The sequence below is a fragment of the Cotesia glomerata genome, linkage group LG2 (assembly GCF_020080835.1).
Source record: "Cotesia glomerata isolate CgM1 linkage group LG2, MPM_Cglom_v2.3, whole genome shotgun sequence".
In the NCBI taxonomy this organism is placed as follows: Eukaryota; Metazoa; Arthropoda; class Insecta; order Hymenoptera; family Braconidae; genus Cotesia; species Cotesia glomerata.
In genome coordinates, this window is record NC_058159.1 from 25,487,746 (window position 1) to 25,514,330 (window position 26,585).

Below are 26,585 nucleotides of genomic sequence, written 5' to 3' on the forward strand. Positions count from 1 at the left end.
CTCTCAAGCCAGTAACAGGTGCATCATATATTTTCCATCACTAAAATTTCAAGTTTAAATTTTTGTCAATCATTAAACTCAAGATTTATTCTGACAAATAAATTATTTCGATAAAAATAAAAAAACAAAAATGCCATTAGTACCAGTGATTAATTTTTGATAGTTGACCTATTTAGTATCTTACCATTACTATCGACTTTTTTTATCAGCGTAGACATGAACATATAGGCATAATGAATACCTTAAAAATTAATGTCCGTCGGACGTTGGTCTTTAGAGTGACTAAAAAATAATGAGAAAATAAAAAACGTAATGAGTAAAAATAACTAATCGCTTGTAATCACTAAAAAACAGTGTACACAAGTTACGTTTATTGTCACGCTGTTATATTCTTAACCAATTGACGTCAAAGCTTTACTGATAAATTTGTTTTGTCGCTTTTATATATTTATGTAGCAATTAATTTTGCTCTTTACTATCTTAGAATTGATAACGGGTTTTGTCGTATACGTTTCAGTTAAATGAGGTCGTTGAGATGATACCTACGCTGTGTAGGTGTGTAATATTATTTATTATTAATAACAATTATCGTTACTAGTAATTTTTACCGATAAACTTAAAATTTAACAACTTGAGAGTTGTAAAAATTTTTAACACCTTATTGTTTTATTTTTAAAGATTGTCAGCGTTCTACTTGTAATTTTTATCAGTATATATAAAATAGTTATTGCCAGATAAGTTCGGTTAATTTAAATTTATAGTTTTTGTTTCAACTGAGAAAATTTAAGCGCAATGAATAATAATTGAAGAGAAGTAAAGAGCGGCGTGATAAAATTGACACGTGCAATATATATGTAATAATATAATAACTAATCGGAATGTAAATCTGATTCGACTGTAACAAATTGTATTGATACAATTCAAGTATTACGTTATACATTACATTAAATCTGTTGGCTCGGTGACTAGACGTGATTGTAATTGCGGTAGAGTGAACCCGTACTCGCAGTTCGCTGTTCGCTGGTGGCTGTTAGCTGTAACGACTCAATAGATAAGAGTGTTTAGTTGTGGTGGAGAGTACGTGCTGCGTCTGCCCACGTCCGTCCGTAAAATAACTCTAGGTGTTTTGCGTGCTTAGTCTCGTTACTATGAAATCCTACGTCCGGAAGTCTAATTGTGCTCATTTAATACTCGCTACTTTAAGTGATTCCCTTTAGAATTTTACCTTTCTAGACATTTGTATTTATTATTTATGTTATTTAATGAGAATTTTCTGGTTTTTTGTGTTCATTTTGATTTACATTCATATCCTTGAAAATTTGGTTGTAAATAACATTTTTTGTTGATGATTCTCTGACACAAGTTAATTAAATAACAACATTTCTAAAAATTACAATTGTAAATTAACACTGACGTTTTTTAACGAGAAAATTTTTATTATTAAATTATGAAGAAAAGAAAATACACATTAGTTGTGGGTGATAACATTGGAATTCATTATCCATATCATTAATCAAAAAATTCTTATAAAGTTTGAAAATAATTTATAGAATTTAATTGATAATTACAAACGTAATAATCAAATTTTTTTTATTTGAATCAATCTTTAAAAATTTATAAAAATATTATTTTTAATAAATATTTATAATAACTTTCCTCAATTATCATGCAATGGTAAAAAAAATTTTTTTCCTTAAATTTTTACCTGAAAAATTCAAAAAATAAATTGGAATAAAAAATTTCCAAGTTTTTTTTTTCATATTTATAAAAATTAACTTAATTTACGAGAAAAAATCTTGAGCCAACAAGTTGATTTAAAAAAATTTTTTGTTTTGAATCTATCAAAAAAATGATTAAATTAAGAAATTTTTATTATTTTAAATAAATTTTACTTGATTCATAATGACGACCCTTTAAAAAATGATTTTCTTAGTATAAGAATTTTCACACACTGATAGAAGGATTTCTTAGCATTTAAAAAATATTTCTTAGTATTTAAGAAATATTTCTTAGTATTTAAGAAATATTTCTTAGTATTTAAGAAATATTTCTTAAATACTAAGAAATGATGTTTAAGAAATTATTTCTTAAATACAAAGAAATCTTTTTAAATGCTAAGAAATCCTTCTATCAGTGCATTAACCAACCAAGTTAATTTTTTTATCATTGTACTCGACCAGAATATTTTATCCGATATAAAAAATAATTCGTACGTTACAAGTCGAAAAATTCCTGAACCAACAATTTGAACGTTTTACTAACAAAAAAAATTTTAATTTCTTTTAAACTATTCAAATTTATCACTCATCAACCTATCAAAACCAAACTAAATATTTCTATTCTAATCACAAAAAATAGAGCGATAATCAATTACAAATAGTGTATTTAATTATAATTTGAATATATTTCCCAACTAATAATATTAACGTTAATTTTTTTTATCAATCCGAATGACAATAACTATTATCATTAAAAGATTTGAATAAATTAGAATATTGAAATAAAAAAAAATAATAAAAGCGAGCGTTTATCAAGTTATTAATGAACTGAGGATGTCGATTGACTTGTTATAGTGGTGAGATAACCGGTCGATAAGAGCACCTGAAACAGTCTTATATTCTAAGACGTGGCACATTAGTAAACTACACAGAGGGGAGCTTATCGTAACACAAATACTCTACTATGTCGGTCAAGTGGATAAAATAACCCATTTAATATTAAATCAATATATATGCGTATATATATATATTAGGGTGTGCCAAAATGTAACTTCCGTGGAAAACCTTTTAAAATTGGAATTTTGAGTTCCGCTTTTAACAGGGGCTGCGTTTGGGAAATTCCTGAGATATTTTGGTGTGAGACGATGTATTTGATTTTCATAGAATTTTTTAACAGAAGCTTAGTTTGGGCATTTCCGGTGAAAATTCAAAATTTGGCCGGAAGTACCCAATTAAATCTCCTGTTAAAAAATTCTATGAAAATCAAATACATCGTCTCACCAAAATATCTCAGAAATGCTCAAACGCAGCCCCTGTTAAAAGCGGAACTTAAAATCCAATTTTAAAAGGTTCTCCACGGAAGTTACATTTTGGCATACCCTTATATATATATATATATATATATATATATATATATATATATATGCTGTATATATATATATATATATATATATCTGTATCTATAAATTATATAAATGCTGAAGATATCTATAGATATAAAGATTAATAAGAACATGTATATATATATATATATATATCGACATGCATCAACAAACTCATACATAACATTGTATTATATTATTATTTAGTGAGCTGGATGCGTGATGATTCGAGATTCGATACTGAGCATCTAATCAAGATTTTTTTAACAAGATTTTTAACTAGCCGCTCTGTTCGCGTCATCAACCGTATCACGCTCACATTAGTTCGTTCTCTTGAACTAATATCTTCATATCTTCATATCACCCAATCGTGCCAGTATCGCTATCAGTATCTGCGTGGATCCCACCCAACTCGATAAAATTTTATATAATTCCTCGAGCATTGATTTTTTTTTAAACAGCTTTTACTCAGTTTTTTTTATTTTTGAACTGTCATTTATTAATTAATACTTTAGTTTAAATTGACTCTCGTTTGAATACGAGCTTATTAAATATTAATTATTAAAATAAAAATTAAAAGTAATCTACTAAGTGTTCTCAGTAATTCAAAATCGTGCATAAATAATTGTTTTATTTTAGTGTGTACAAAATACATTAAAACATAAAATGAAACGAGGATTTAATGTTATATCGTGTCATGTAAAAATTCAGAAGTTTCGTGTTAAAGACGAATTAACTTTAATTGGTGCGATATCTCAAGCTGTGTTGTGGTTTTCGTGATTCCAGATATTATATTTATTTTCAATAGTTTTATATAGTTGCAAGTCATAAAAGTTTTAATATAAAGAAGAAATATATTAGTAATATTATTTCCTGAAATTAAAAATGTCAATACACTGTACAATCACGTGCAAGTGCATCTACAACTAATCAATGGTTAATAAAGTGCAACAAAATTATGAATGAAAGTCACAAACAATAAAAAATTGTATTATTAGAATAGTTATAAAACATTTTCTAGCCATAGTTCCGTCTAACGCAACACTACAGACTGTAGTCTATACATTCTTCCTTACTTTATAAATTTTTAATAACATGTGTGTATATTTTTATATATATATATATATATATATATATATATATATATATATATATATATATATATATATATATATATATATATATTTATTTACATAAATTTACAAACACAAACATTACATTATGCATGAATTAGATAACACGGAAAAAAAATTACCTTGAGTGACGCACGAGTTACATGGCAATTAGTCATGTTTTCATTTTTTAAAGCTTTATTAATAAATTAATTATTCACGGTCCATTTGTAATTGTTGTTTAACAATATCGGAACATTAATGAATAAGAATGAGTTGATATTATGTTTTCGTTTTTAAAATTACGTTGAAGGTACTAATTTTTTTCTTTTTGATCTTGTACCGATACTCAAGAATTTTTTTCACTAGTTGTTATTTGGTCAGCCAGAGGGAGTAACATTACAGGATTCAAATTGTAATCGTCATACATCACATTAATTTATTTGACACACAGTGTGTTTATTGTGATTGTGAGGAATAGTGTATATATATTCATACATAATACATCATTAGTCTATAAATATATCTATATATGGATGGGAGTATAAATAGTTTTTGGTTGTGTTTATTTATCGGTATTTATAAAACTTTTATCATTGATAAATTATGAGAAATTTTTATAATACTTAATATAATAAGAATACTTGAAATACTTTATATAATAACAAATAATTAAAAATTTTATATGGAAAATTTTCAACAATCATGTCAAAATAAAAAAAAATATTTTTCTTATAAATTATTAAAAATTACAAATTTTCAGATTAATTTCTTGGTTGCAATTTTTTTTTTTTTAATTATTACATTAATTTAATTTTATAAATTAACCAATATAAAAATTTTTCTCTAACATTATTATTTTTACGTGTAGACTCAGTTTACATTCAATTAAGCGTGTCTAATAAATAAATTTAGTTCACGAACAATTAACTTAAATTTTACAAATATTTACTTAAAAAATTCACACAACAATTACTCTAAGGACATTGTTATACAATATTATTGTTTTTTAAATTAATCCCGTAACAATGAAAGATTTTGTTACAAAATTAGTTTTATAATTTTAAAATTGAGAATAAAAAAATTTTTGTTTGCATTTTTCTGAATATTTAATTAAAAATTGTCTAATCGCTACAATAACTCATTAAATATTTAAGAAATACAAATATTAAACAAGCAGACAGGTGTTTTTTTTAATTTTTTGATAAACATATCATGCAAATTTAATGATTGCAGAAAAAATTGTCTGCAATGATTTAAAAAAAAATTTTAAGTTAATTTATTACATTATTTCAATTTATTTTTGTTAATAAAAAAATTCCACATCTAAAAATAAAAAAAAACTTTTAGTACAAATTAAAAAAAATTTCTTTTTTTTATAATTGACTTGTAACAAGAGTGCAAAAAATAGTCAGATGTCTGCTAATTTCAGTATCATTTTTGTCATTTAATCTTAAATTTTTTAGAAAAAAAAAATTGCCAAACATCCGCTACACTTTATAAATTAAAAAAAAAATATCCATAAACTAAAATTATATTATATGTGTACAAAGTAACAAAGTATGATTATGAGTCACATCACATGTGAACTTAGATACAGATAATTTAAAATGATAACAACTACTTGTATGATTACATTACACCAATAAATAGTTAATTATATTGACATACAGTATGTATAATAAAGATACAAAATATAGTTATTTAACAATATACACATCCATATAAATGTATCTATATATACAATACAGATTTAAGTAGATATTATACCTATGTGTGAATTATACATGGTATGGTAGTTGGTAGTTGCTAGTAAAAGAGCTTCTGATTGGAGTAACCGGTGAAACCATGCGGAACTGAATGCCGCCACAACATACAATAATTTACACCCTGATACGTCACTCGTCCCGTTATTTTAACCATATACATGTATGCAAACACAAAAATATATTTTAACAAATAAATATACACTGTGTAGTGAGCGTCACCGGGTTAAGTTGAGGTAAAAAACGTCTACAAGTATTTTATATTAAATTAAGTGATGAAATTCAACGCGTACCGGTTATACAAATAATAAGTTTGAATTATTATTTTATTTCTATTTAATGAAATGTTGTAATGAGAAGTAATTATTCTGCAAGTGGTTGTATTTAGAGCGGTCATTGAACGTTTTAAAACAAGTGATAGCGTAGCTATTTATTATTATGAATAATTGCGTGTACTGATGACTAATTTATAAAATAAAAGTACGGTTATTATTGCCATATATACCGACTTTTAGGATAAGGCTACTTACTATACGGCGTACATAACCTATCAATATCAATAGGTGGCTACGTCGCCGGTTTTTTGTACTTTGTACTGTTTTTAAAATATTTTTCACTATATTCTTATTAATATTAGTCTTTAATTTTTTATTAATAAATATAAAATAGTGATTTTGTTTAAAAAAAACAATTAAAATTAATTATTGGTTATTTTTTTTTTCAGCTAGTGGAACTTCGACTTCTCGGAGCTCAAGGAAGTACAGAGAAAATAGCCTGGGTCGTTGGCTTTAGAGAACGACAAAAGAGTTGGCATTAATTGCCAACGATTACTAAAAAGTAATCATCACAATCATCAGCGTTTGCGGCAGCAGGTAGCACCTGGTGTGTAAAAGGCTCGAGGATGGCGACGATAGACGGCAGACCGGCCCAATATGGAGTCTCTCTCAAACAACTTAGAGAGCTCATGGAGCACCGAGGCCGCGAGGGTGTTAATAAAATAAACGCCCTTGGTGGTGTCCAGGAAATATGCAAAAAGTTATATACCTCGCCGAGCGATGGTGAGTTGAGATATTTATTATATAGTTCTGTTATTTACTTTTGGCTGCTAAAGATAGACTTATCAAGGGTGTAGATGGTAAATTGTTGTTGGTAATTAATATTTATGTTTGCTCCAGGCCTCAGTGGATCATCGGCGGACATGCAGCACAGGCGAGACACATTTGGTTCCAACTCAATACCTCCAAAACCACCTAAAACATTTCTCACGTTAGTGTGGGAAGCTCTTCAAGATGTCACTTTGATAATCCTTGAAATAGCTGCATTGGTTTCGTTAGGTCTTAGCTTTTATCACCCAACCCCCAAGGCAGAAGATGGTATGGATATTTTAAGATTTTTTTGTTACGTAAATTAAGGTTGCAAAGTTTCTTTTTTATCTTCATTTTATTGACTAAAGGGGGAAATACGTGTAGAAGGCCGTTTTCATGCTGATTTTCATTAATTTTTTTAAGGTATAACAAATTAATATTATTTATTGAAATTATTAAGTTATTTTATGCATATATTTATTATTTTTTTGTATTAAACAACAATATCGTAGGTTGTCATCTGACTTAGCAGTCTGTGTGCAGTATGGAAGCCACAATTTTTATTTGAAATCAATGGCACAGAAAAATTACTTCATTTATATTTGTATCTTCCATATGAACCTCAAAAAAAAAAAAGTAAAAATTTGCATTTTTTAGAGGGCTGTGAAATTAAGTCGTGATTTTTTACCACTTTTTTATACATTGTTTATTAAAAAAAAAAAATATTTTAAATAAAAATATCGTTTCCAAGTGAGGTTCATATTCAAGGTAATTGTATAAAGAAAATTATAACCCATATCAGATGATTGGTTTAAAACTCTTTGAGCTAGACTGCACACAGTTTTGAAAAAACTTGTTCCGAGAAAAATGCGTTTGAAAAAAAAGTTAATGTAAAATAGTATTAAAGTAATTACTAAATCGCTTATAATTTTTGAACGAATAGGAATTTTTAATTGAAATTTTAAATCTATATTTTTGAATAATTTTACAAGCGATTTATAAAAAAAAATTTAATTTTTTTAAGCCTGTACACGTATTTCCTCCTTTAAGATAATACGAGCACCAAAACAACTTTTGATAAAAGGCTTTTTTTTTTTTTTTTTTTTTTTTTTTTTTAATATGAAGTTTAAATGTGTCAAAATAAATTCTGAAAATTTGAAGGAAATTGCCCGATTATTTAAATAAATAATTAACTTTGAAGTTGAGCAATTTAACATTAGTCTTATGGGGTTACCTTAAAACATTGATACATTTCTGTATAAAACTTTCGTTGAATATTTTTAAAAAACTTATGAATAAAAGTAAATATATAAGTGATAAATTTAATTCAAAAAAATTTACACTTGCCCGATTAATTAAAGTGTATCAATTAAAAGAAAAATAAATGCCGCCATTAGCCAATGTTAAATGTATATCTATATATTGAGAACATTAAGGAAGTTTATTTTGTTGAATAAATTTTTTTTAAGTTTATATGTTGAATATTTAATATTACACTTCATTTGACTGATGTACAGCAATCAGACCATCTTAACTTCATCAATCTATTTTTCAAGAAAATACAAATGTTTTATTATCTAAATAAAAAAACATTTGAATCGTTTATTTGAGAAACCCCACAAGTTATATGGAAACCCCATATGACTTATGGGGTTTCTCAAATAAACGATTCATTTATAAAAAAAAGTAAAATTTGCAACCTTAATATTTGAAAAATAAAAAAAAAAGGTATACTGTGATGGATGTTTTTATAAATAATTTATTATTCAACAGATGATGTTGAATTAGATGAAGATGAGGCTAAATACGGTTGGATTGAGGGTCTTGCCATTTTAATCTCCGTTATAGTAGTTGTGTTAGTTACAGCATTTAATGATTACTCGAAAGAAAGGCAATTTCGGGGCTTACAAAATAGGATAGAGGGTGAACATAAATTTGCTGTTATTAGACAAAATGAAGTCAAGCAAATTTCCGTGTCTGATATCGTCGTGGGCGATATTTGTCAGGTATTTAAAACAACGAATAATTTTTATCTTTATTATTAATTGTAATTGATGATAATTATTTTTTTAAAATAAAAATTCAGATAAAATACGGTGATTTGCTACCAGCGGATGGTATTCTAATCCAAAGTAACGATCTGAAAGTCGACGAGTCAAGTTTGACTGGAGAATCGGATCATGTTAAAAAAGGCGAAGCCTTTGACCCGATGGTGCTATCAGGTACTCACGTGATGGAGGGCTCAGGAAAGATGCTCGTGACAGCTGTGGGTGTTAACTCACAAGCCGGTATTATCTTCACGTTGCTGGGCGCTGCTGTTGATCAACAGGAGCAGGAAATTAAGAAAATGAAAAAAGGTATGACACTTGCTTTTGTACAACAAGTACAAAGGCTGGCCTCTATTATTATTAAATATATAAACCAGGTTTGCTCATCTCTGTGCCCGCTACTTCTAATAAACTTTTTTTACCACTATTTATTTACTCTTATCTCCATTCACTAGGATTTTTAAATTACTTTTATGCTTAGATGTTATTACTTTTTTTAATTTTATTTTTTAATAAATTAATGGTGCAAAGAAGTAGCGGACATTAGATTTTTATTACGGCATGAAAACTGCAGAGATCTGACGTATGGAACAACCAATGGACGCATGGATTTTATACTTTTATTATTATTATTATATTATTGAACATAAAACTAATAATTAATAATAGCATTATACTTTATTATTATTAATAATAATAACAAGCTCGGGATATTGAATTTAGGTTGATGATAATAACCAGATTTTACAAGCATGCTATACTGCATTAAATATTCTTTTAGTGAATTTAATATTTTACGTTTTTTTTTTGTGCCTGAGTTATCCTTGACTTTGTCTGTTCGAGTCTACGAGTTTAATTATTAATTATCAATTATTAATTTACCATGACAGGAAAATGCTTGAATATAAATTATTTAAATCTGTTTTAGCGAACATTAGTGTCATTTTATTTAAAATAATTTCATTTATTTTTAACTAAAATAATTCATTGTTTTCATTACACATATTATAACTTTATAGTTAACTTTCATTACATTGTTACTGTTAAATCACGTTTACAGAAGCAACTAACACAATATTTATTCATATAAACTCGAATAAAAAATAACCATTCAAGCAAAAATTCAATAAATTACTAGGATAAAGATCTAGTATCGTGAGAATTCGCAATAAATATAAATAAAAAACAATAAAATAAAAATAACGGTATATTTATTTCGATTTAAATTTAAATTTTTAATATGACAAAATCAATACTGATTAGTATATATAATATAATACACCTATATAATCTATATTCTATAATAATATTATCAACATCACTGTAATAAATTGCTTCAACTTTTCATTTCCGACCGGACAGTTTCAGAATTATATTATCAATTTATCATTTATTTATTTATATATTTTCTATACCATTTATCACTTGTTTTTTGTCTATTTTATTTATATATTGTTTTTAAAAAAAAATTAGTTATTTTTATTATTATCATAAGCTGATTCACTTAAAACGCTAATAATAGTAATTCTCAAGCTGTTCATCAGCCTCGCCATCTGTTCATTGTTGCTCCTCTGCTCAGAAAAGAAATTTAAACTATCACAACAGCTATTACGACTAATTCAAGACCAAACTAATCTATTTAAATATTATATGAATTAATATTAACATATAAATTGGCAAAAAAAAATAAATAAATAAAACAATATGCTGATAGTCAATGTTTTTAAGCTGACCAAAACGTTGCTAATGAATTTTTTGTTTTTGCATGTGATTTTGTTGTCTAGAAGCTAAAAAGCAGCGGAAGAAGAAGTCTCTCCCAGGTGATTAATAATTACATTCTATTTTTTTTTTATAAAGTCAATAAATTTTCTAAAGTAAACTCTTAAATTTACTCACGTGTATATTGGCCAACTATTTTTAATTATAGATAAATCTACCGTATCTAGTTAAATGTAAATATAAACTAAATTTATTAATTTAAAAAAAAAAAACAATTTAAAAAAAAAACAATTAAAAAACAAAACAAAGTTTTATGAACAAAACTCTACATACCACATTGGACTCATTCACACCCCTTTTATTACGTACGAAACAAATCATTTTATTCGTTACTTCATTTATATGTTAGTTTATACTAGTTCCTTTTATTCACAAATTAGATTACTCTTTTACATCATATATCAATCAATATGTATAAATATCACTGGGTGTGTGTACCATTTGTGGTGATTTTTTATTTGCACTTAACTTGATATATCCGCAAAAAAAAATAAATACAGCATAAATGTTAGAGATATTTTTCCTCCCCCTGCATTTTATGATTGACTTCCTGTTTGCTAAATAGATGATGCAGTTTACAAATATAAATATATACAAAATTATATTTATATAAATAGTTACCACTTAAATATTTTTATACTTAACACTGTTCGTTGGTTAATTTATTTTTTTTTATTTATAGCATTATAGTTAATGATGCATTTTTAAAATTTTTTATTATATACTTGACTTAAAATTTATTTTAAATTATCAATCGAGCCCCAAACCATATTATTTATTTTTAAACTCGTCTTATAACTAACGAATACTAATGACGTCGAAAGTGTTCCAAGTTTCAAGGTTTCCTTTTTATTACAACTATTGCTATTATTATTATAATTATTTCTTATTTACCTCTAGTTCAAGAGTAGTCTATAGTTGAGTTATCCTACTTGACAGTTATAAGACTAAGCCAGGGCTTTTACAGTAAAATGTGAATGACACGCGGCCTGAAACTAAATGAAAGAAAACCGTGAAACTTTGAAACAATAAAAAAAAACCCAGCCCTTTTTTAATTATTTATACTTTTAATTATTATTATTATTATTATTACTATTTCTATTACAACGATTACTTTTAAGAAGCAAAGACTAAAAAAAAAACTAACTAACAGTGGATTTATTTTGTATTTAAATTAAAAAATAAAAAATATTAAAAAATAGGAGATGAAGCTGGAGAAATCACGGGTAACAGTCATCCAGGAAGCGGTGGAAGTGTTAAACAAGACGGAGAAAATCATGCTGCCGCGTCAAGTGGCGGTGGAGGTGGTCATGGTGAAGGAAAGAAAGAAAAAAGTGTTCTGCAAGCCAAGCTGACAAAACTTGCCATTCAAATTGGTTACGCTGGGTCAACAATTGCCGTACTTACGGTTCTCATTCTAATCGTACAATTTTGTGTTAAGAAATTTTACATTCAAAAAGCCCAATGGGAGAGCTCATACATCAATAATCTTATAAAACACTTGATTATTGGTGTTACCGTGCTTGTGGTTGCTGTACCGGAAGGTCTTCCACTTGCCGTTACGTTGTCTCTTGCCTACTCGGTCAAGGTTATTATCATTTTTATTATTTTTATATATATTCTCCCTATAAATTGCATGCGATCCAGTAAAAAATATTAATTTATTATTAAAAATCAATGTTATCAGTAATCAAGCTCAAGTTTTCCACATACCACCTTATCAACGTATCATATATTTATCAGCAAATTTAAATAGCTTATACCTCTGAAACTATAGCACAGTAATTGTGCAAACTTGCTATTTTTTCTTCTTTTTTTTTTTTATTAAATTAAATCTATTAAGAAAGTTAAATTACAAGAAAAGCCACTTAGCCAATAAATTATTTATTTAAAAGCAATGAAGGTTTCTATTAAATGAGTACAAAATAAAGTTTAACCTCTACTTAGACATTGATTGTGATTTTTAATAATAACTTTCTTAACAAAATATTTGATGGTTTTTATTCAGAAAATGATGAAGGACAACAACTTGGTACGGCATCTGGATGCATGTGAAACAATGGGTAATGCAACGGCGATTTGTTCCGACAAAACGGGTACTTTGACGACGAATCGTATGACTGTTGTCCAGTCTTACATATGCGAGAAGCTCAGCAAAACAATACCGCCGTTTTCTGACATACCGAGCCACGTTGGAAATCTTATTGTCCAGGCAATATCTCTTAATTCGGCTTATACGTCCAGAATAATGCCCGCGGCAGATCCTACCGAACTACCGATGCAGGTCGGCAACAAAACCGAATGTGCCTTACTTGGATTTGTACTGGCGTTGGGCCAGAATTATCAAACGGTACGGGATGACCAGCCGGAGGAAACATTTACGCGTGTATACACATTTAACAGTGTAAGAAAAAGTATGTCTACTGTTGTTCCAAAATCAGGCGGTGGTTACAGGCTCTTCACCAAGGGTGCTTCCGAGATCATCATGAAGAAGTAATTTTTTTCTAATTATTTAAATGCTTATTTGATGATGATTTATTTATTTATATTATTATTATTATTATTATTATTATTATGAGTTTTACTTGTATACCGTTTTCTGGTTTTTACAAGGTTACTTTCCGCTCTATTATTTATTTATATTTAATTGTTGCTTTTTTTTTTCTTATTATAGATGTGCCTTTATTTACGGTCGCGATGGACATTTGGAAAAATTCACCCGTGAAATGCAAGATCGTTTGGTTAAAAATGTTATTGAGCCGATGGCGTGCGACGGATTACGTACTATTTCAGTAGCATACCGAGATTTTGTACCCGGTAAAGCTGAAATAAATCAAGTACACTGTGAAGGTGAACCTAACTGGGAGGATGAAGAAAATATTGTAAATAATTTAACGTGTCTGTGTATCGTTGGTATCGAAGATCCCGTGAGACCAGAAGTACCAGAGGCAATAAGAAAATGTCAAAAAGCTGGTATAACTGTACGAATGGTTACTGGTGACAATATAAATACCGCTCGATCAATAGCACTCAAATGTGGTATTATTAAAGCGAGTGACGATTTTCTTATACTTGAGGGTAAAGAGTTCAACAGGCGAATAAGAGACAGTAATGGTGAAGTTCAACAGCACTTACTGGATAAAGTTTGGCCAAAATTAAGGGTACTGGCACGTTCGTCACCCACCGATAAGTACACCCTGGTAAAAGGTATTATCGACAGTACTTGTACAGCCTCACGCGAAGTTGTTGCTGTCACCGGTGACGGTACTAACGACGGTCCGGCGTTGAAAAAAGCCGACGTTGGTTTTGCGATGGGTATCGCTGGTACAGATGTTGCTAAAGAAGCTTCCGATATTATATTAACAGATGACAATTTTTCCTCTATTGTTAAAGCCGTAATGTGGGGCAGGAATGTTTACGATAGTATAGCTAAATTTTTGCAATTTCAACTGACAGTTAACATTGTTGCTGTTATTGTTGCATTCATTGGTGCTTGTGCTGTACAAGACTCGCCTCTCAAGGCTGTACAAATGTTATGGGTTAATTTAATTATGGACACACTCGCGTCACTTGCATTAGCCACAGAATTACCTACACCAGATCTGTTGCTTCGTAAACCTTATGGACGTACGAAGCCACTTATTTCCAGGACAATGATGAAAAATATCCTTGGTCAAGGGATTTATCAGTTGATTGTTATTTTTACGCTCCTATTTGCCGGTCAGTTCTTTTTTTTTTTTTTATTTTACATTATTATATTATTCTGAGTATTTATTGTACTTATAATTAACGTTATATTGATAGGTGACCGAATGCTGGATATACCTACTGGATTAGGTGCTGCAGACAGACACGATCCACCTACTCAACACTTCACTATAATATTTAACACATTCGTAATGATGACCCTCTTCAACGAGTTCAACGCGAGAAAAATTCACGGTCAGCGCAATGTCTTCCAGGGAATATTCACCAACCCCATCTTCTATTCTATTTGGATCGGGACATTGCTCTCCCAAGTAAGTATAAATAATAAATACTGTTGATTTAATATTTACTATCTGTGAGAAAAATTTCTTTTAAATTAATTGACTTTTCTTTTATGATTTTCCAAAGGGATTTTATTTTTTTTATTAAACTCTTACAGACTGTGAGTTTAAAAATGTCAATATGTCTACTCGATAAATAATAATAATAATTAATAATTAATAGCGAAAAAATGATAAATAAATTTGATAACTCAGCTAATCATAAATAAATGAATAAATTGTAATTTTTTGCATCTCAGGTTATTATCATCCAGTATGGTAAGATGGCATTCAGCACAAAAGCTCTAGATCTAGAACAATGGTTATGGTGTATATTCTTTGGAATTGGTACGTTAGTGTGGGGCCAAGTAGTTACAACAGTTCCTACAAGGAAGATTCCTAAGATCCTCTCGTAAGTTATTTTTATTGTTCCATATTATGATACTTAGTTTTTTGTCCCAATGAAAATTATCGATAAAAATAACAATAATTGATAATAATAACATATACAAATTAATGAAAAAAAAAAAAAAAAAACAGTCGTGGTAAATACTTGAAATGATTTTTAATCATGAGTTTAATTATTCAAAATGCATTTCAATAATAATAGTAATAATAATAACAATAAAAAAATAATTGATGATAATAAATATAATCAATTGTCTGTATATGCATTTCGATACTTCAAAATCAATTGATTATTCGAGAGGAACTTGCATGAACGATTCAGTGATTTACCCGTTGATTTATGTTAATTTAACGGTGTACTGACGCTCATATAATTTCCAATGAATAATCGTATACGTCGCTGTGTACATAATTACAAAGATAATTCAATATAATTTTTATGAATAAATAATTTAATTTATTAATCAAGTAAAGTAGACTTTGATTAAAGTATATTTGATCATATAATATTTACTTATATATGTATTTATACATACATACATATAAATATATATTTTTTAAGTAAGTAGGGTAGTCGGATATATATATTTATATTGATTAAATGTATTGATTTATTATTTTTCTTTTAATTATTAATTTACTTGTTCGTAAATGTCTAGCTACGATAATTAGCCACTCATAGCTTTCGTATTCCCCCTTTAGTACGTGGTAGTAGCCTATGCATGCTAGAATTATCTCAAACACACGCTAATCGAATAATATAACACCCAAACGGGCTTAGTTATAATTTATAATACTTAGGGTTGTCTTTTTTTTTATTTTATTTTATTATTTACTTCTCTTACTTTTTTTAAAATTATTTTTACACATTTCTTTTTAAATACTCTCTTTTATTTCTCTTTCACTCTCTGTTTTGTCTTTCAAATTTCTATGCTACTATTTCGCTTTAATTTCTTTTGAATAATACCAAAATAATAATAATTGACATTAAAACGAAATAGTAGCATAATTTTTTAATAAAAATTAATCAAATCTTGATAAAAATGTAAATTAATTATATAAATATTGTTAAAAAAATTAAAAAATTTTTGTCAAGACTTGCAATTAATTTCCCTTCCCTATGCCTGTTCGTTTTTTAACATTGAATGTTGCATGAATACGCCGTTAAAATTATAATAAAGAAAAAAATATAAAATAAAAATAATTGCAGATATCAACTACGTACTTGTTTGTATATAATCTACTGATATAATGTCTGTCTGTGGTTTTTTATTCGTAATAAAAAACAATACTAGTACTAACAAAAAAATTTTTAAAAAAATATCGACGACGGTCGTTGGAATTGTTTGCAAAATAAAACTAAATGTCATACGGTCGTTGTGCTTGCCGACTATAGGAGAATCGAAAAAAATAAAATAATTTTACATACTCTCGCGCACGGTGTTGGATAAATCCACAATCCGCCGAATCTCACTTATTGATTTGGCGAAAGTCAGCTTATACTTCCATTCTCTGTCCTGCGCGTCCTCTATTTTTCCTTTTCCTTATTATATTAAATTCGATTCATTTTCTATCATTTATTATTAATTACACTGTCAGGATCATTTTCTTATTTTTTACTTTACTACTCTTTATTTATCTTCTTTTCCCCTCTATTTTTAATTATAATCCCCACTTAAAAAAATCCCTTCATATTTTTCAAATAAATTATTTAGTAAAATATCAAGAATAACAAAACAAATAAAAATAATAAAAAGTTATTCAATTAGTTTGTTAATTTTTTCTATTTATTCCCTTTGATTAATAATGTAATTAATTATTTAATCCTGATTAAATCCACAAAAAGAACCTCAAAAAATAAATTAAAAAAATTTTTAAATTAAATATCAGTTTTATTAATTTTCAAATAAAACTACACAAATGCGCTTTTTGTACTATGAGAAAAAATATAATAATAATAATAATGACGAAGCAAGGAGCAATAACTTTATCCAGTTGCAACTTTGATCTTGGAAAGCAATCTCGTACTTAATCCAAGAGCCAATATCCGACTTGGCATTCATAAATAATATAAATAAAAAAAAAAAAATTAAATAATTTCCTCTACTCGGGTCGTTATCAATAGCGAGTGACAATCGTGTGAAATTTATGAGGTATGAAGATAAATAAATAATTAATGCAAGTGTGATTAGTCTGGTTTATTCGAGAGTACTTGTGTTAATAAAATAAAATCTAGTGTCAAGTAAAATATTAACAAAGGTTTTATTTTATTATTTAAGACTTCCGTATAGTACGCATGTATAATACCGTGGTGTCGGTAACTAATCCATAAGACTAAGTCAATATTTGATATTATTGATACTAATAACTATTAACAATTATATTGATATGATATACACATATTATTGACACTGGTATACTTAATCATTCACTCGGCGACGTAAACGATCATTTACCCTCATGATTATCATTTGTTTCATGCACCATAAAAAAATTTTACTAATTTTTTTAAATATTTATGCAAACCCTTCTGTCCCCTCATTCATTCACTTTCACTAACATTCAAATATATATATATTTGTTGTATTAATAATAATAATAATTACAACTAATTATCTACTATGTAAAAATGATAACATTTTTCTACGAAGCTGTACAATACATTTTATGTTACCTTGTTGTTTATTTATCTTGATTACTAATATTTATTATATTATACAATATCTATTGTTTTATTTATATATATTAACTTACACTTATTATGTCTATCGCTTTTGTCTGTCTTTCTCTTTAAATATCTATAACATATATATTACAATGTGTCAACTGTAATTACAATTTTATAATAATTTTTTTTTTTAAGTATTTATGTAAATTATTTAAAATTCAAAATTTTTTAGAGAAAAATTCAACAAATGACACATTTGAATATATATTACTCATTTTCTTCTCTTCTCTTAATTTTAATACATTTCTTTAAATTTCTATTTCTCGTTTCTACTTTCTCGTCTCAACTTTTGCTTACTTTCAACAACAAATAATACCAAACACTGTAAAAAAAACCCGGGGCAAAAATGATTTGGTGTGAAAAATTTAATTTTTGTAAAAATTTCAAATTAAAATTATCGGTAAAATATTTAAGATACAAAAAAAAAAATTATAAGAAATCTTTTTTTACAGAAAATTAAATTTTCTATAAAAAAAGTCCTTATCAATTCTATTGTATCTTTACTCTCTGAGCTAGAATGTTAATTAAAAGTAAGAATATACATCTTGAATTAAATTAAACTTTAACACTAAAATAACTTCACACTAAGTCGTGTAACTTTTTTCTCGAAAAAATTTTTACAATAATTCTACACTTAAAACTCAAGCTGTTAATTAAAACTAACAAAATAATAGTTAATTAATTAGCTGAAAATAACTAAAAAGATAAACACTACTACACATGTGCTAAAGTGAGGGGAGCGAAGGGCGTACGGAAAATAAAAAAGTTATTTCAGCAACGAGGATCCGACTTCTTACCGAAACGTCTTTGTAATAAAGTAATATTAATTAAAAAAAAAAAAAAAGAAATTAAATTCAAAATTGCAAAAACAAACAACTGAAAAAAATCAAAGATTGTCTATTAAAAAATAATTAAAAAACGGATCGAGTTATGAAGAACTGGTTTAATGTTTTTTAAAAACAGATGGGGCCGCGGCCAGCCGGATGATATCGGTGCTATCAATCTAGGAGACGAGAAATTCGACCCAGACTCGGATAAAAAGCCGCGCGCAGGACAAATTCTATGGATCCGTGGTCTAACACGGCTACAGACTCAGGTAACTATCCTCATGTCACTCATAATCACCACTCAAAGTCAACATTATCAGTTCCTCTCACAAAGGTACTTACACCAAACCTAGTTAATTTATAATTTATATTTTTAAAAATCAATCACAGTTATCAAAGAGACCAAAGAGAATAATATTTATAAAAGTTATTTTAAATTAAATAATTAACAGTTAACAGATCCTGGGGCTGAATAAATTGACGCTCCGCTCCATTTATTTTCTAGGTAATTTAGGAGTACGCGCTCGACCACTGTCGACCGGTATAAAAAATAGTAGATAAAAAAACGAACTATAAGATAGAAAAAAAAAAAGTTATTTTACCAAAATACCCAACACGAATTATCACTTACTCTCCCTTTTTATTTTTACTGTTAATTTTATCGTTTGTTTTTACGTATAAATATATATTTTATTTCGTCATTTCAGTTTTATAAACTTGCGGGCAATATTTTTATTACTACTGAATATTAAAAAATAAATAAATTCACAATTTTTTATAAATATAAATTTAAAAAAATTTTTACTATATCAAACTAGTAATTTAAATATTTGCAGTAGTGATAAAAATATTTATTCAAAATATGCGTTGCGTAAAATCGTAATCACAAATTAAATCTAGTATCCTCACCAAAACCACACCCCCACATACACACACACATTAACAAGAAATGAAAAATAAAATAAAACTGGAGTAAAAATACGATTCGCGCATACGCAAGCAAGCTCATTAGCATTAGTCATTATCGAAACATTAAATCAGGCGAGTGAAAAATTATATTGTTTGACAAATTACGCGTTTGTATGCTACGTTCTCTAGGTCAGTGGCACGTACCCACGTTAATTGGATCCGTAATTGATAAAAAAATTATAAATTTTAAATTAGACATAATAATTATATTAAGATTCCCGTGTACATTTTCCAACTCAATAAAATCGCAGTAGTTAGTGATAGTTAATTTGGCAAACAGAAGGGAGATGATCCTGCGGCGAGTCCGGGTTCTTATATAATTCCGCGAGATTAGTTTAATGATAATAATAATAATAATAATAATAATAATAATAATAATAATAATAATAACCGATTCCACATCGATATCACAAAGTATATGAATATCACTATTGTCCTCAATTTAAATTACAGTATAGAGGTTTATTATTATACCCAAGCCCTATTCATACGCAACATTTAAATTTATCCTTATTACCCCCCCGTAATACCTCCATAATCCTTTGCGATACGATGAAGAATCATGTTAATTCACTTATTTATTATATTACTTATATCTTAAATCTTACTCCTATTATTTTATTATTTTTATTATGATTTTTGCAATAAATATTTAACTATATATTTAATCCATATATTTAACATATTTATTTGCGTAAAATTTAATTATTTTATTTTGAAAATTTTTATTAATTCTTATTATAGTTAATTTATATTTTTGGTACTATTAATTAAACTAAAGTATTACATTAGTTTGAAAGATTTTTATTTTCCCGTGTAAATATATCGTAGCGCGTAGAGCTGAAACGGTTTAGTGCTTGCGCCTGGACCCTCGTATAGTAGTTTATTTAAACCGTAGATCTCAAATATTTTCAAAGACATTGTGTATATATAAAGAACGATAAATTAAATTAAGTTCAAAATAAAGTAATTGTAGGATTAAATTTTAAAAACAGACGCGATCCCTCTACTTGTATTTTTATTCTATTAATATATACTTCCAGTTTCTCTCTAAATTCTTTCTATTTCCTTGAATTTCTATCTCAATCTTTTTTATTGGTGAGATTATTATTAAAATTTTTTTTATTTATATTTTACTTTTATGATTCATTATTACAATTATAATTTTCATTATCTTTAATTTATTTAGTTCTCATTTAATTTGAGTTTTTGATATCGAGGTAACTGCCAGCCAGGTTAACTCGTATATTAAAATTAAAGCTTTGTATAAAAATAGAAATGGTCTACGCAGTCCGCTATATCATCGTTGCTAATAAAAAATTTCAATTACTAAAATTTTTTTATCCTTTGTCAATTACGCCGTGAAAATTCTTTTGTCCGAAATAAATTATTATACTCTGGTATTATACTGTACGAATAGAGATGAAGACAATAAAATTGACCTTGACTACTTCATCTGCAGTTTCGCTCATTCTTTTCTTTTAAATTATCTTTATCTTTATCATTACCTTTGTATTTTTTTCAACTGTTTCTATTTTCTATTTTTTTTTTTTAAACTCAAATATTTAAAACCTACCCTACTACCCCTCTCTCTCTCTCTCTGGCTCGCTCTTTTCTCTTTAAATACACACAATACACGTGCGTTCAAGCAATCACACTGTTCTCTCGGTTACCCGATAATTAAACCGAGTTTGTGATTTACAGTCTATTGTGCGCTCACCAAATAAAGCTATTTATAGTTTTATTATGACCAAAAAGTATTTTTATATCAAAATAAACTGTTTTTACTTGCATACGCTAAATACTCAACAATATAATATCGAGAAAAAATTCTTTTTTATTGTATTTTTTAAGACTTAAAAAAAAAATTCTGTTAATTAATTTTAAAGTTTTTGACAAAATTTCTATTTTAAAAAATTCAGTTAAAAATTTCTTATTTTGTACATAACTATAACTATAAATATTTTTAAATAATAAAAACTACTTTTAAAAAAATTAGATTTTTCAAGTAAATAAATTTACTTTGAGATTGAAATTTAAAATTTACGTATCAAAAGAATTTCAAAGTAGATAAAATAAATAAGGAAAAAAATATCGATTGAAAATCTTGAATTAGATTGTACAAATCCAAGGGATTTTCTACTGAGTTTGTATAAACTAGAAATGAAAAATATGAGTATATAAAACATTAATCAGAAAAGAAAAATCTAAAAGAAAATAACTAATAATTTAAACATGAAACTGGTAGAATAACAGAAAAAAAAAGATTATATTTTTGAATAAAACATACAAGTGATATTACCGTCATCACAACAGTTAGGTTATATATATATATATATATATATACAAAACATATAAATAAATGCAACGGCAGTAAAGTTTAATAAAATTGACTGTGAAACAACTCTCACAAGATGTGTATTAATATATACAAATTAAAATTACTCGGGGATAGTATGTTGTTCTTGGAGTAAGTTCAAGAGTAAACTCCAGTTAAGATTCTTACTCAAAGTTTATTACCATTACCCAGTTATGTCTTCCATAATCTGTATAATATACATACATATGTATGTGTTTATGTAATACCAAATACAAATGATAATATAATATCAAAAGTAATATATCCGAAGTAGCGAACATCTTTTGATTACGGTGACCGGGCAACAAGATCGACCCACAGTAACAGTAACAGTTATGGTTATAGTTATAGTTAAAGTTAATGTAAATGTACTTGATATTTAACAATATGCGATATAAATAATGCGAAGGAAAACAGGCGACAATGCCAACAAGTTTACTTTATGTATCAAAAGCTATTGTTGCATAAATATTTATCAAGAATAACGTCACTTAAAAGCCACCGATGGTGACTTACATTTTATATTCTCTCAGATTCCTTATTTTGTGTAATCTATATATAAATATACTTTGTTAACTTGTCTACTCTCTTAAATATATCAACATTAACATTACCATTAAACTTACTTCACAGGCTCTTCTCTTTCTTCACTCAACTTAAACTAATACTCAATATTTTACACCAAGCCAAGTTATTATACAATCTTCATTGTTTGATCTTACATTTACATATTTATACATTTATATTGTTGTTATTTTACAGCATTTTATTTCATGTACTTAATTATTTATTAAACTGGTAAATAATTTTTTAATTACGGTCTTTTGTTAGAATTTAAGAGGACAATTTTTAAATATACAATTATCTTTATTATTTTTTTAAATTAAATTTTTATTTTATAAAAAAAATGTTAATTTTTTTCTAAAAAATTGTTCAAATAAAAATATAAATTATTTTTTTTAATAATTAGTTAGTGTAAAAAAAAAGATTGGTAACAGGATAAAGTCGTATGATTGATACGCAGAGAATCTGGGTTCGATTCCTGGCGATGGTAAATTTAACTTAGATAATTTAATTAAAATAAAATTTTAATTAAAGACTGTAATGAAAATATTTTTCTAGATAAAAAATTTTAAAATCAAATCATGAAAAAAAATTGCTCAATAACAATAAAAAAAAAAAAAAAAACAAATATATATTTATGTACAAGTATAATAAGTAAGTAAGTAAAAAAAACTTGAAATGGTTATTATGATGTAAAATAAGGGAGACACACAATAATGTTAAATCGCCTTAAAAACAATTTTTAAAAGTCTATTGTAATGTAAAAACTGAATGTGTAACCTACTTTCAGACGAGCAATAGATCTCTGGTGCAGAATGTATCTGTGACAGGCAGATCTCCCTCTCAGGATTACTATATGGTTAGTTCCTCAAAACCACTCTCCGCATTGTTTGACCGTCTAATAATATATTATTTTTACTTATGATTATGATTATGATTTATTTATCATTATCATATTGTTTTATCGTTTTAACTTATTATTATTTCTTGAATTATGTATTTGCCTACATTTAAGTTTGCCACTTTTTCTTAAAATCACAATTTTTATTTTCATTTAATTTTTTATGCGTAACGCGTTGGTAGTGCTGAAAATAAAAAAAAATAGTTAAAGTTTCAGCAGCCACACGTTAGCATTAATGAATTTCTCTTCGGGGTTGGTTATAAATTACAATTTAAAATATCTAATTTATTATTAATAATTATAAGTATTTTCTGGATAATAAACTACTTTATAGTAGTTTTTAATTAGTAATATGAAATTCTGAAACAAAGCTTAATGCCCGGAGAGAAAATACATTTTTAATTTTACTTTTTTTTAGTTACATTTTTTCTTTTTTAATTCATTTCCTTTGCCAATAAAAAAATATCACTTGGCTGCCAAGTTATGCTTCGCCGTGAGATTATTAATGATAAATATATACATATACTGACTGAAATATTCACAAAAATTAATTAGCAATTTTTTTAATTAAAAACTAAATATATATATGTATATAATTATCATCGTTAACGCAAAGTTTGATGTTGCTGTGATAAAATAACTGTTAAAAAAAATTGTGATATTTTATATGTACGTATGCGCTTATAAAAAAAAAAAAAAAAAAAAAAAAAAAAAAATCTAATTATAATCATAATTAAAATAAAAAAAAAATGAAAATAATTTAATTACGTTAGTGCATACGTACACGCGCGTGTGTAAGTGTGTGTGCTATTTATATTTTCTGCTATTATTATAATGAAAAAATAAATATAATTATAATAAGTAATTTTTACAAATGCGTAATTCGGACAAAAAAAAAATTTTTTTATTTAATATCTTCATTTTTTAATAAATTATTATTTGATTAATTACGTCCGATTTTAAAATATTAAAAATTATTTGCTGTTATAATTTATTTTTATTTTGTTTATAATATTGGTTGGAATAAATTTAATGAAGAAAATGCGACTTGGAAGAAAATTAGGTAAAGCCCGGAGCATTTGAAGCATTAAATAATTATTAAAAAAAAAAAAAAAATAGTTGATATTTTTATTATTAAAAAAAAGAAGACTGATAATAATTTGTGATTTATTAGCCAGCGGAACCTATTCGGGAGACCGAGGTATAACAAGGCGGCAGTCTTACCGGCCGCCGCCACTCTATTCCTGTCGGAGTACAAACAAGTACGTAGCCCACGTAGAAACAATCGCATCCCCTAATAAGTTTTTGGATTAACGTGAATTGCGCGTGGCAGATTTTTCATCAGCAAACTTACCAACTATTTATTATTAATTTTTATTTAAATAAAAAAAAAAAAAAAATGTTTTATTGAAACAGAAAGGAAGGAAAATGAAAAATAGTTGGTAGGTATGTTCGTGCTCGATTGGCCTTGCTCGATGTCGTGTGTCGTAATTAACGAAAGTGTAACAACTACTCGATTTTTCACACAACTGATATGATATGATACAATGAGACTATTTGATAATTATAATTGATAGACTGATATAATTTATAAAAAACAAGATGTGATGATTTATGATTTTTGATGATGTTTAATAACATGATATTGAATTTTTAGTGTGTTATATTATGTTACGGGGGTGGGAAATACGGTGGATAAAAAATAACGCTAGTTTTAGTTTTATAAATTACATAAATACAGGGAATAATAAAAGTGGCGCCACAAACGCGCGAAATCTACCGCCCACGCCCGCGCTTCAGTAGAATAGTTGTCTGACATGAGTGTGCTGCGTGTTTTTTATATTAATAAATCACACTAGACTGTTTTTGTCAATTAACCCGCTGCCATAAAACAAAAAACATCAAAACCTTGATTTGATTAATTATTAATTATATTGATAAAAAAAAAAAAAAACATGATCAATTACAAAAAATACAAACACACAAAACAATATTTCAACTATCACTTTGCTATCGATCTTTCTACTTAAATTTTCTCTCTAAATTCTCAACAAATATAAAACGAAGCATAATTTAAATTCAATAGTTTGAGCCCAAGAGCTTTTCTACTGTTCATATAAGTATTTTATAAATTTACAAGAGTGCGCACGCTCACAAAGTGTGTCTGGCTGATTCGTTTACTTTTTGTTTGCTCGTTGTGTCTTTTATTATTATTATTTTTTTTTTTTATTTTCCAACTGAACCACTAACGTTTGATCTTTCAGTTTCATCTTTTCTTTGGCATTTTTTTTTTGTTTGCCGTTTCTGTGTCAACTTTTTTCTTATTTTAACTAAAACGCGGTAAAGATAAGTACGAAAATGTAAGAAAAAAAATTTATGAACAAAAACCCGATTATAAATAATATAATATCCAGCAAATGACACCCCGTTTACTGTAAGTAAGAATGACCCCGCGATCAGCCGTATCCTGTGCCAATACAATCGTTTTTTTACCTAAAATGCATATAAATAATTGAATAATTAATTAATAAGCCTGCTGCATAATGTCTTTCAGGCTTGTGTGTTATTTGCTGTTAATACCATAGGTCGTTTTCGCAAGATATTTATATTTATTATTAATTATTATATATATTTGTGTGTCTACGCCAATTGATTTTATTGCTCTATACTTATTACTATTATTATTAATATTAATATACTGTTTTTTATTAACATGACAAAGACAAATGACGACTAATTTCTAAATTAAAGTTAATAATTTTTTCAAAAGTGGTCAATGTAATTCCGTTTCATTATTGTTTTGATTTAAATCAAATTCAAATTATAAAATGGATCTTTTGATTTGATAAAATCACCTGTTAAAAAATTTTTAAGTTTTTTAAAATATTAAAAATTAATTTTTAATTTTCTG

The 26,585-nt window shown here is 26.9% G+C and overlaps 1 protein-coding gene across 20 annotated transcripts in view; it reads left to right on the forward strand.

Moving 5' to 3' along the window:
• Positions 1-26,585, forward strand: part of LOC123260019 (plasma membrane calcium-transporting ATPase 2) — a 95,591-nt gene that overhangs the window by 52,719 nt on the left and 16,287 nt on the right. For 11 of the 20 annotated variants that reach the window (XM_044720928.1, XM_044720926.1, XM_044720927.1 and 8 more), the window contains 11 exons: positions 6,703-7,036; positions 7,154-7,351; positions 8,837-9,069; positions 9,150-9,420; positions 10,896-10,931; positions 12,093-12,478; positions 12,899-13,383; positions 13,565-14,610; positions 14,695-14,909; positions 15,179-15,330; positions 19,018-19,150. In XM_044720928.1, the coding sequence (XP_044576863.1) occupies positions 6,880-7,036; positions 7,154-7,351; positions 8,837-9,069; positions 9,150-9,420; positions 10,896-10,931; positions 12,093-12,478; positions 12,899-13,383; positions 13,565-14,610; positions 14,695-14,909; positions 15,179-15,330; positions 19,018-19,150 (3,312 nt within the window). In that variant the 5' untranslated portion in view covers positions 6,703-6,879. Of the gene's footprint in view, positions 1-4,764; positions 4,788-6,077; positions 6,215-6,702; positions 7,037-7,153; positions 7,352-8,836; positions 9,070-9,149; positions 9,421-10,895; positions 10,932-12,092; positions 12,479-12,898; positions 13,384-13,564; positions 14,611-14,694; positions 14,910-15,178; positions 15,331-19,017; positions 19,151-23,563; positions 23,714-24,848; positions 24,937-26,585 lie in introns of those variants that run through there. The other 9 variants (XM_044720940.1, XM_044720942.1, XM_044720941.1 and 6 more) reach the window with 6 other exon arrangements.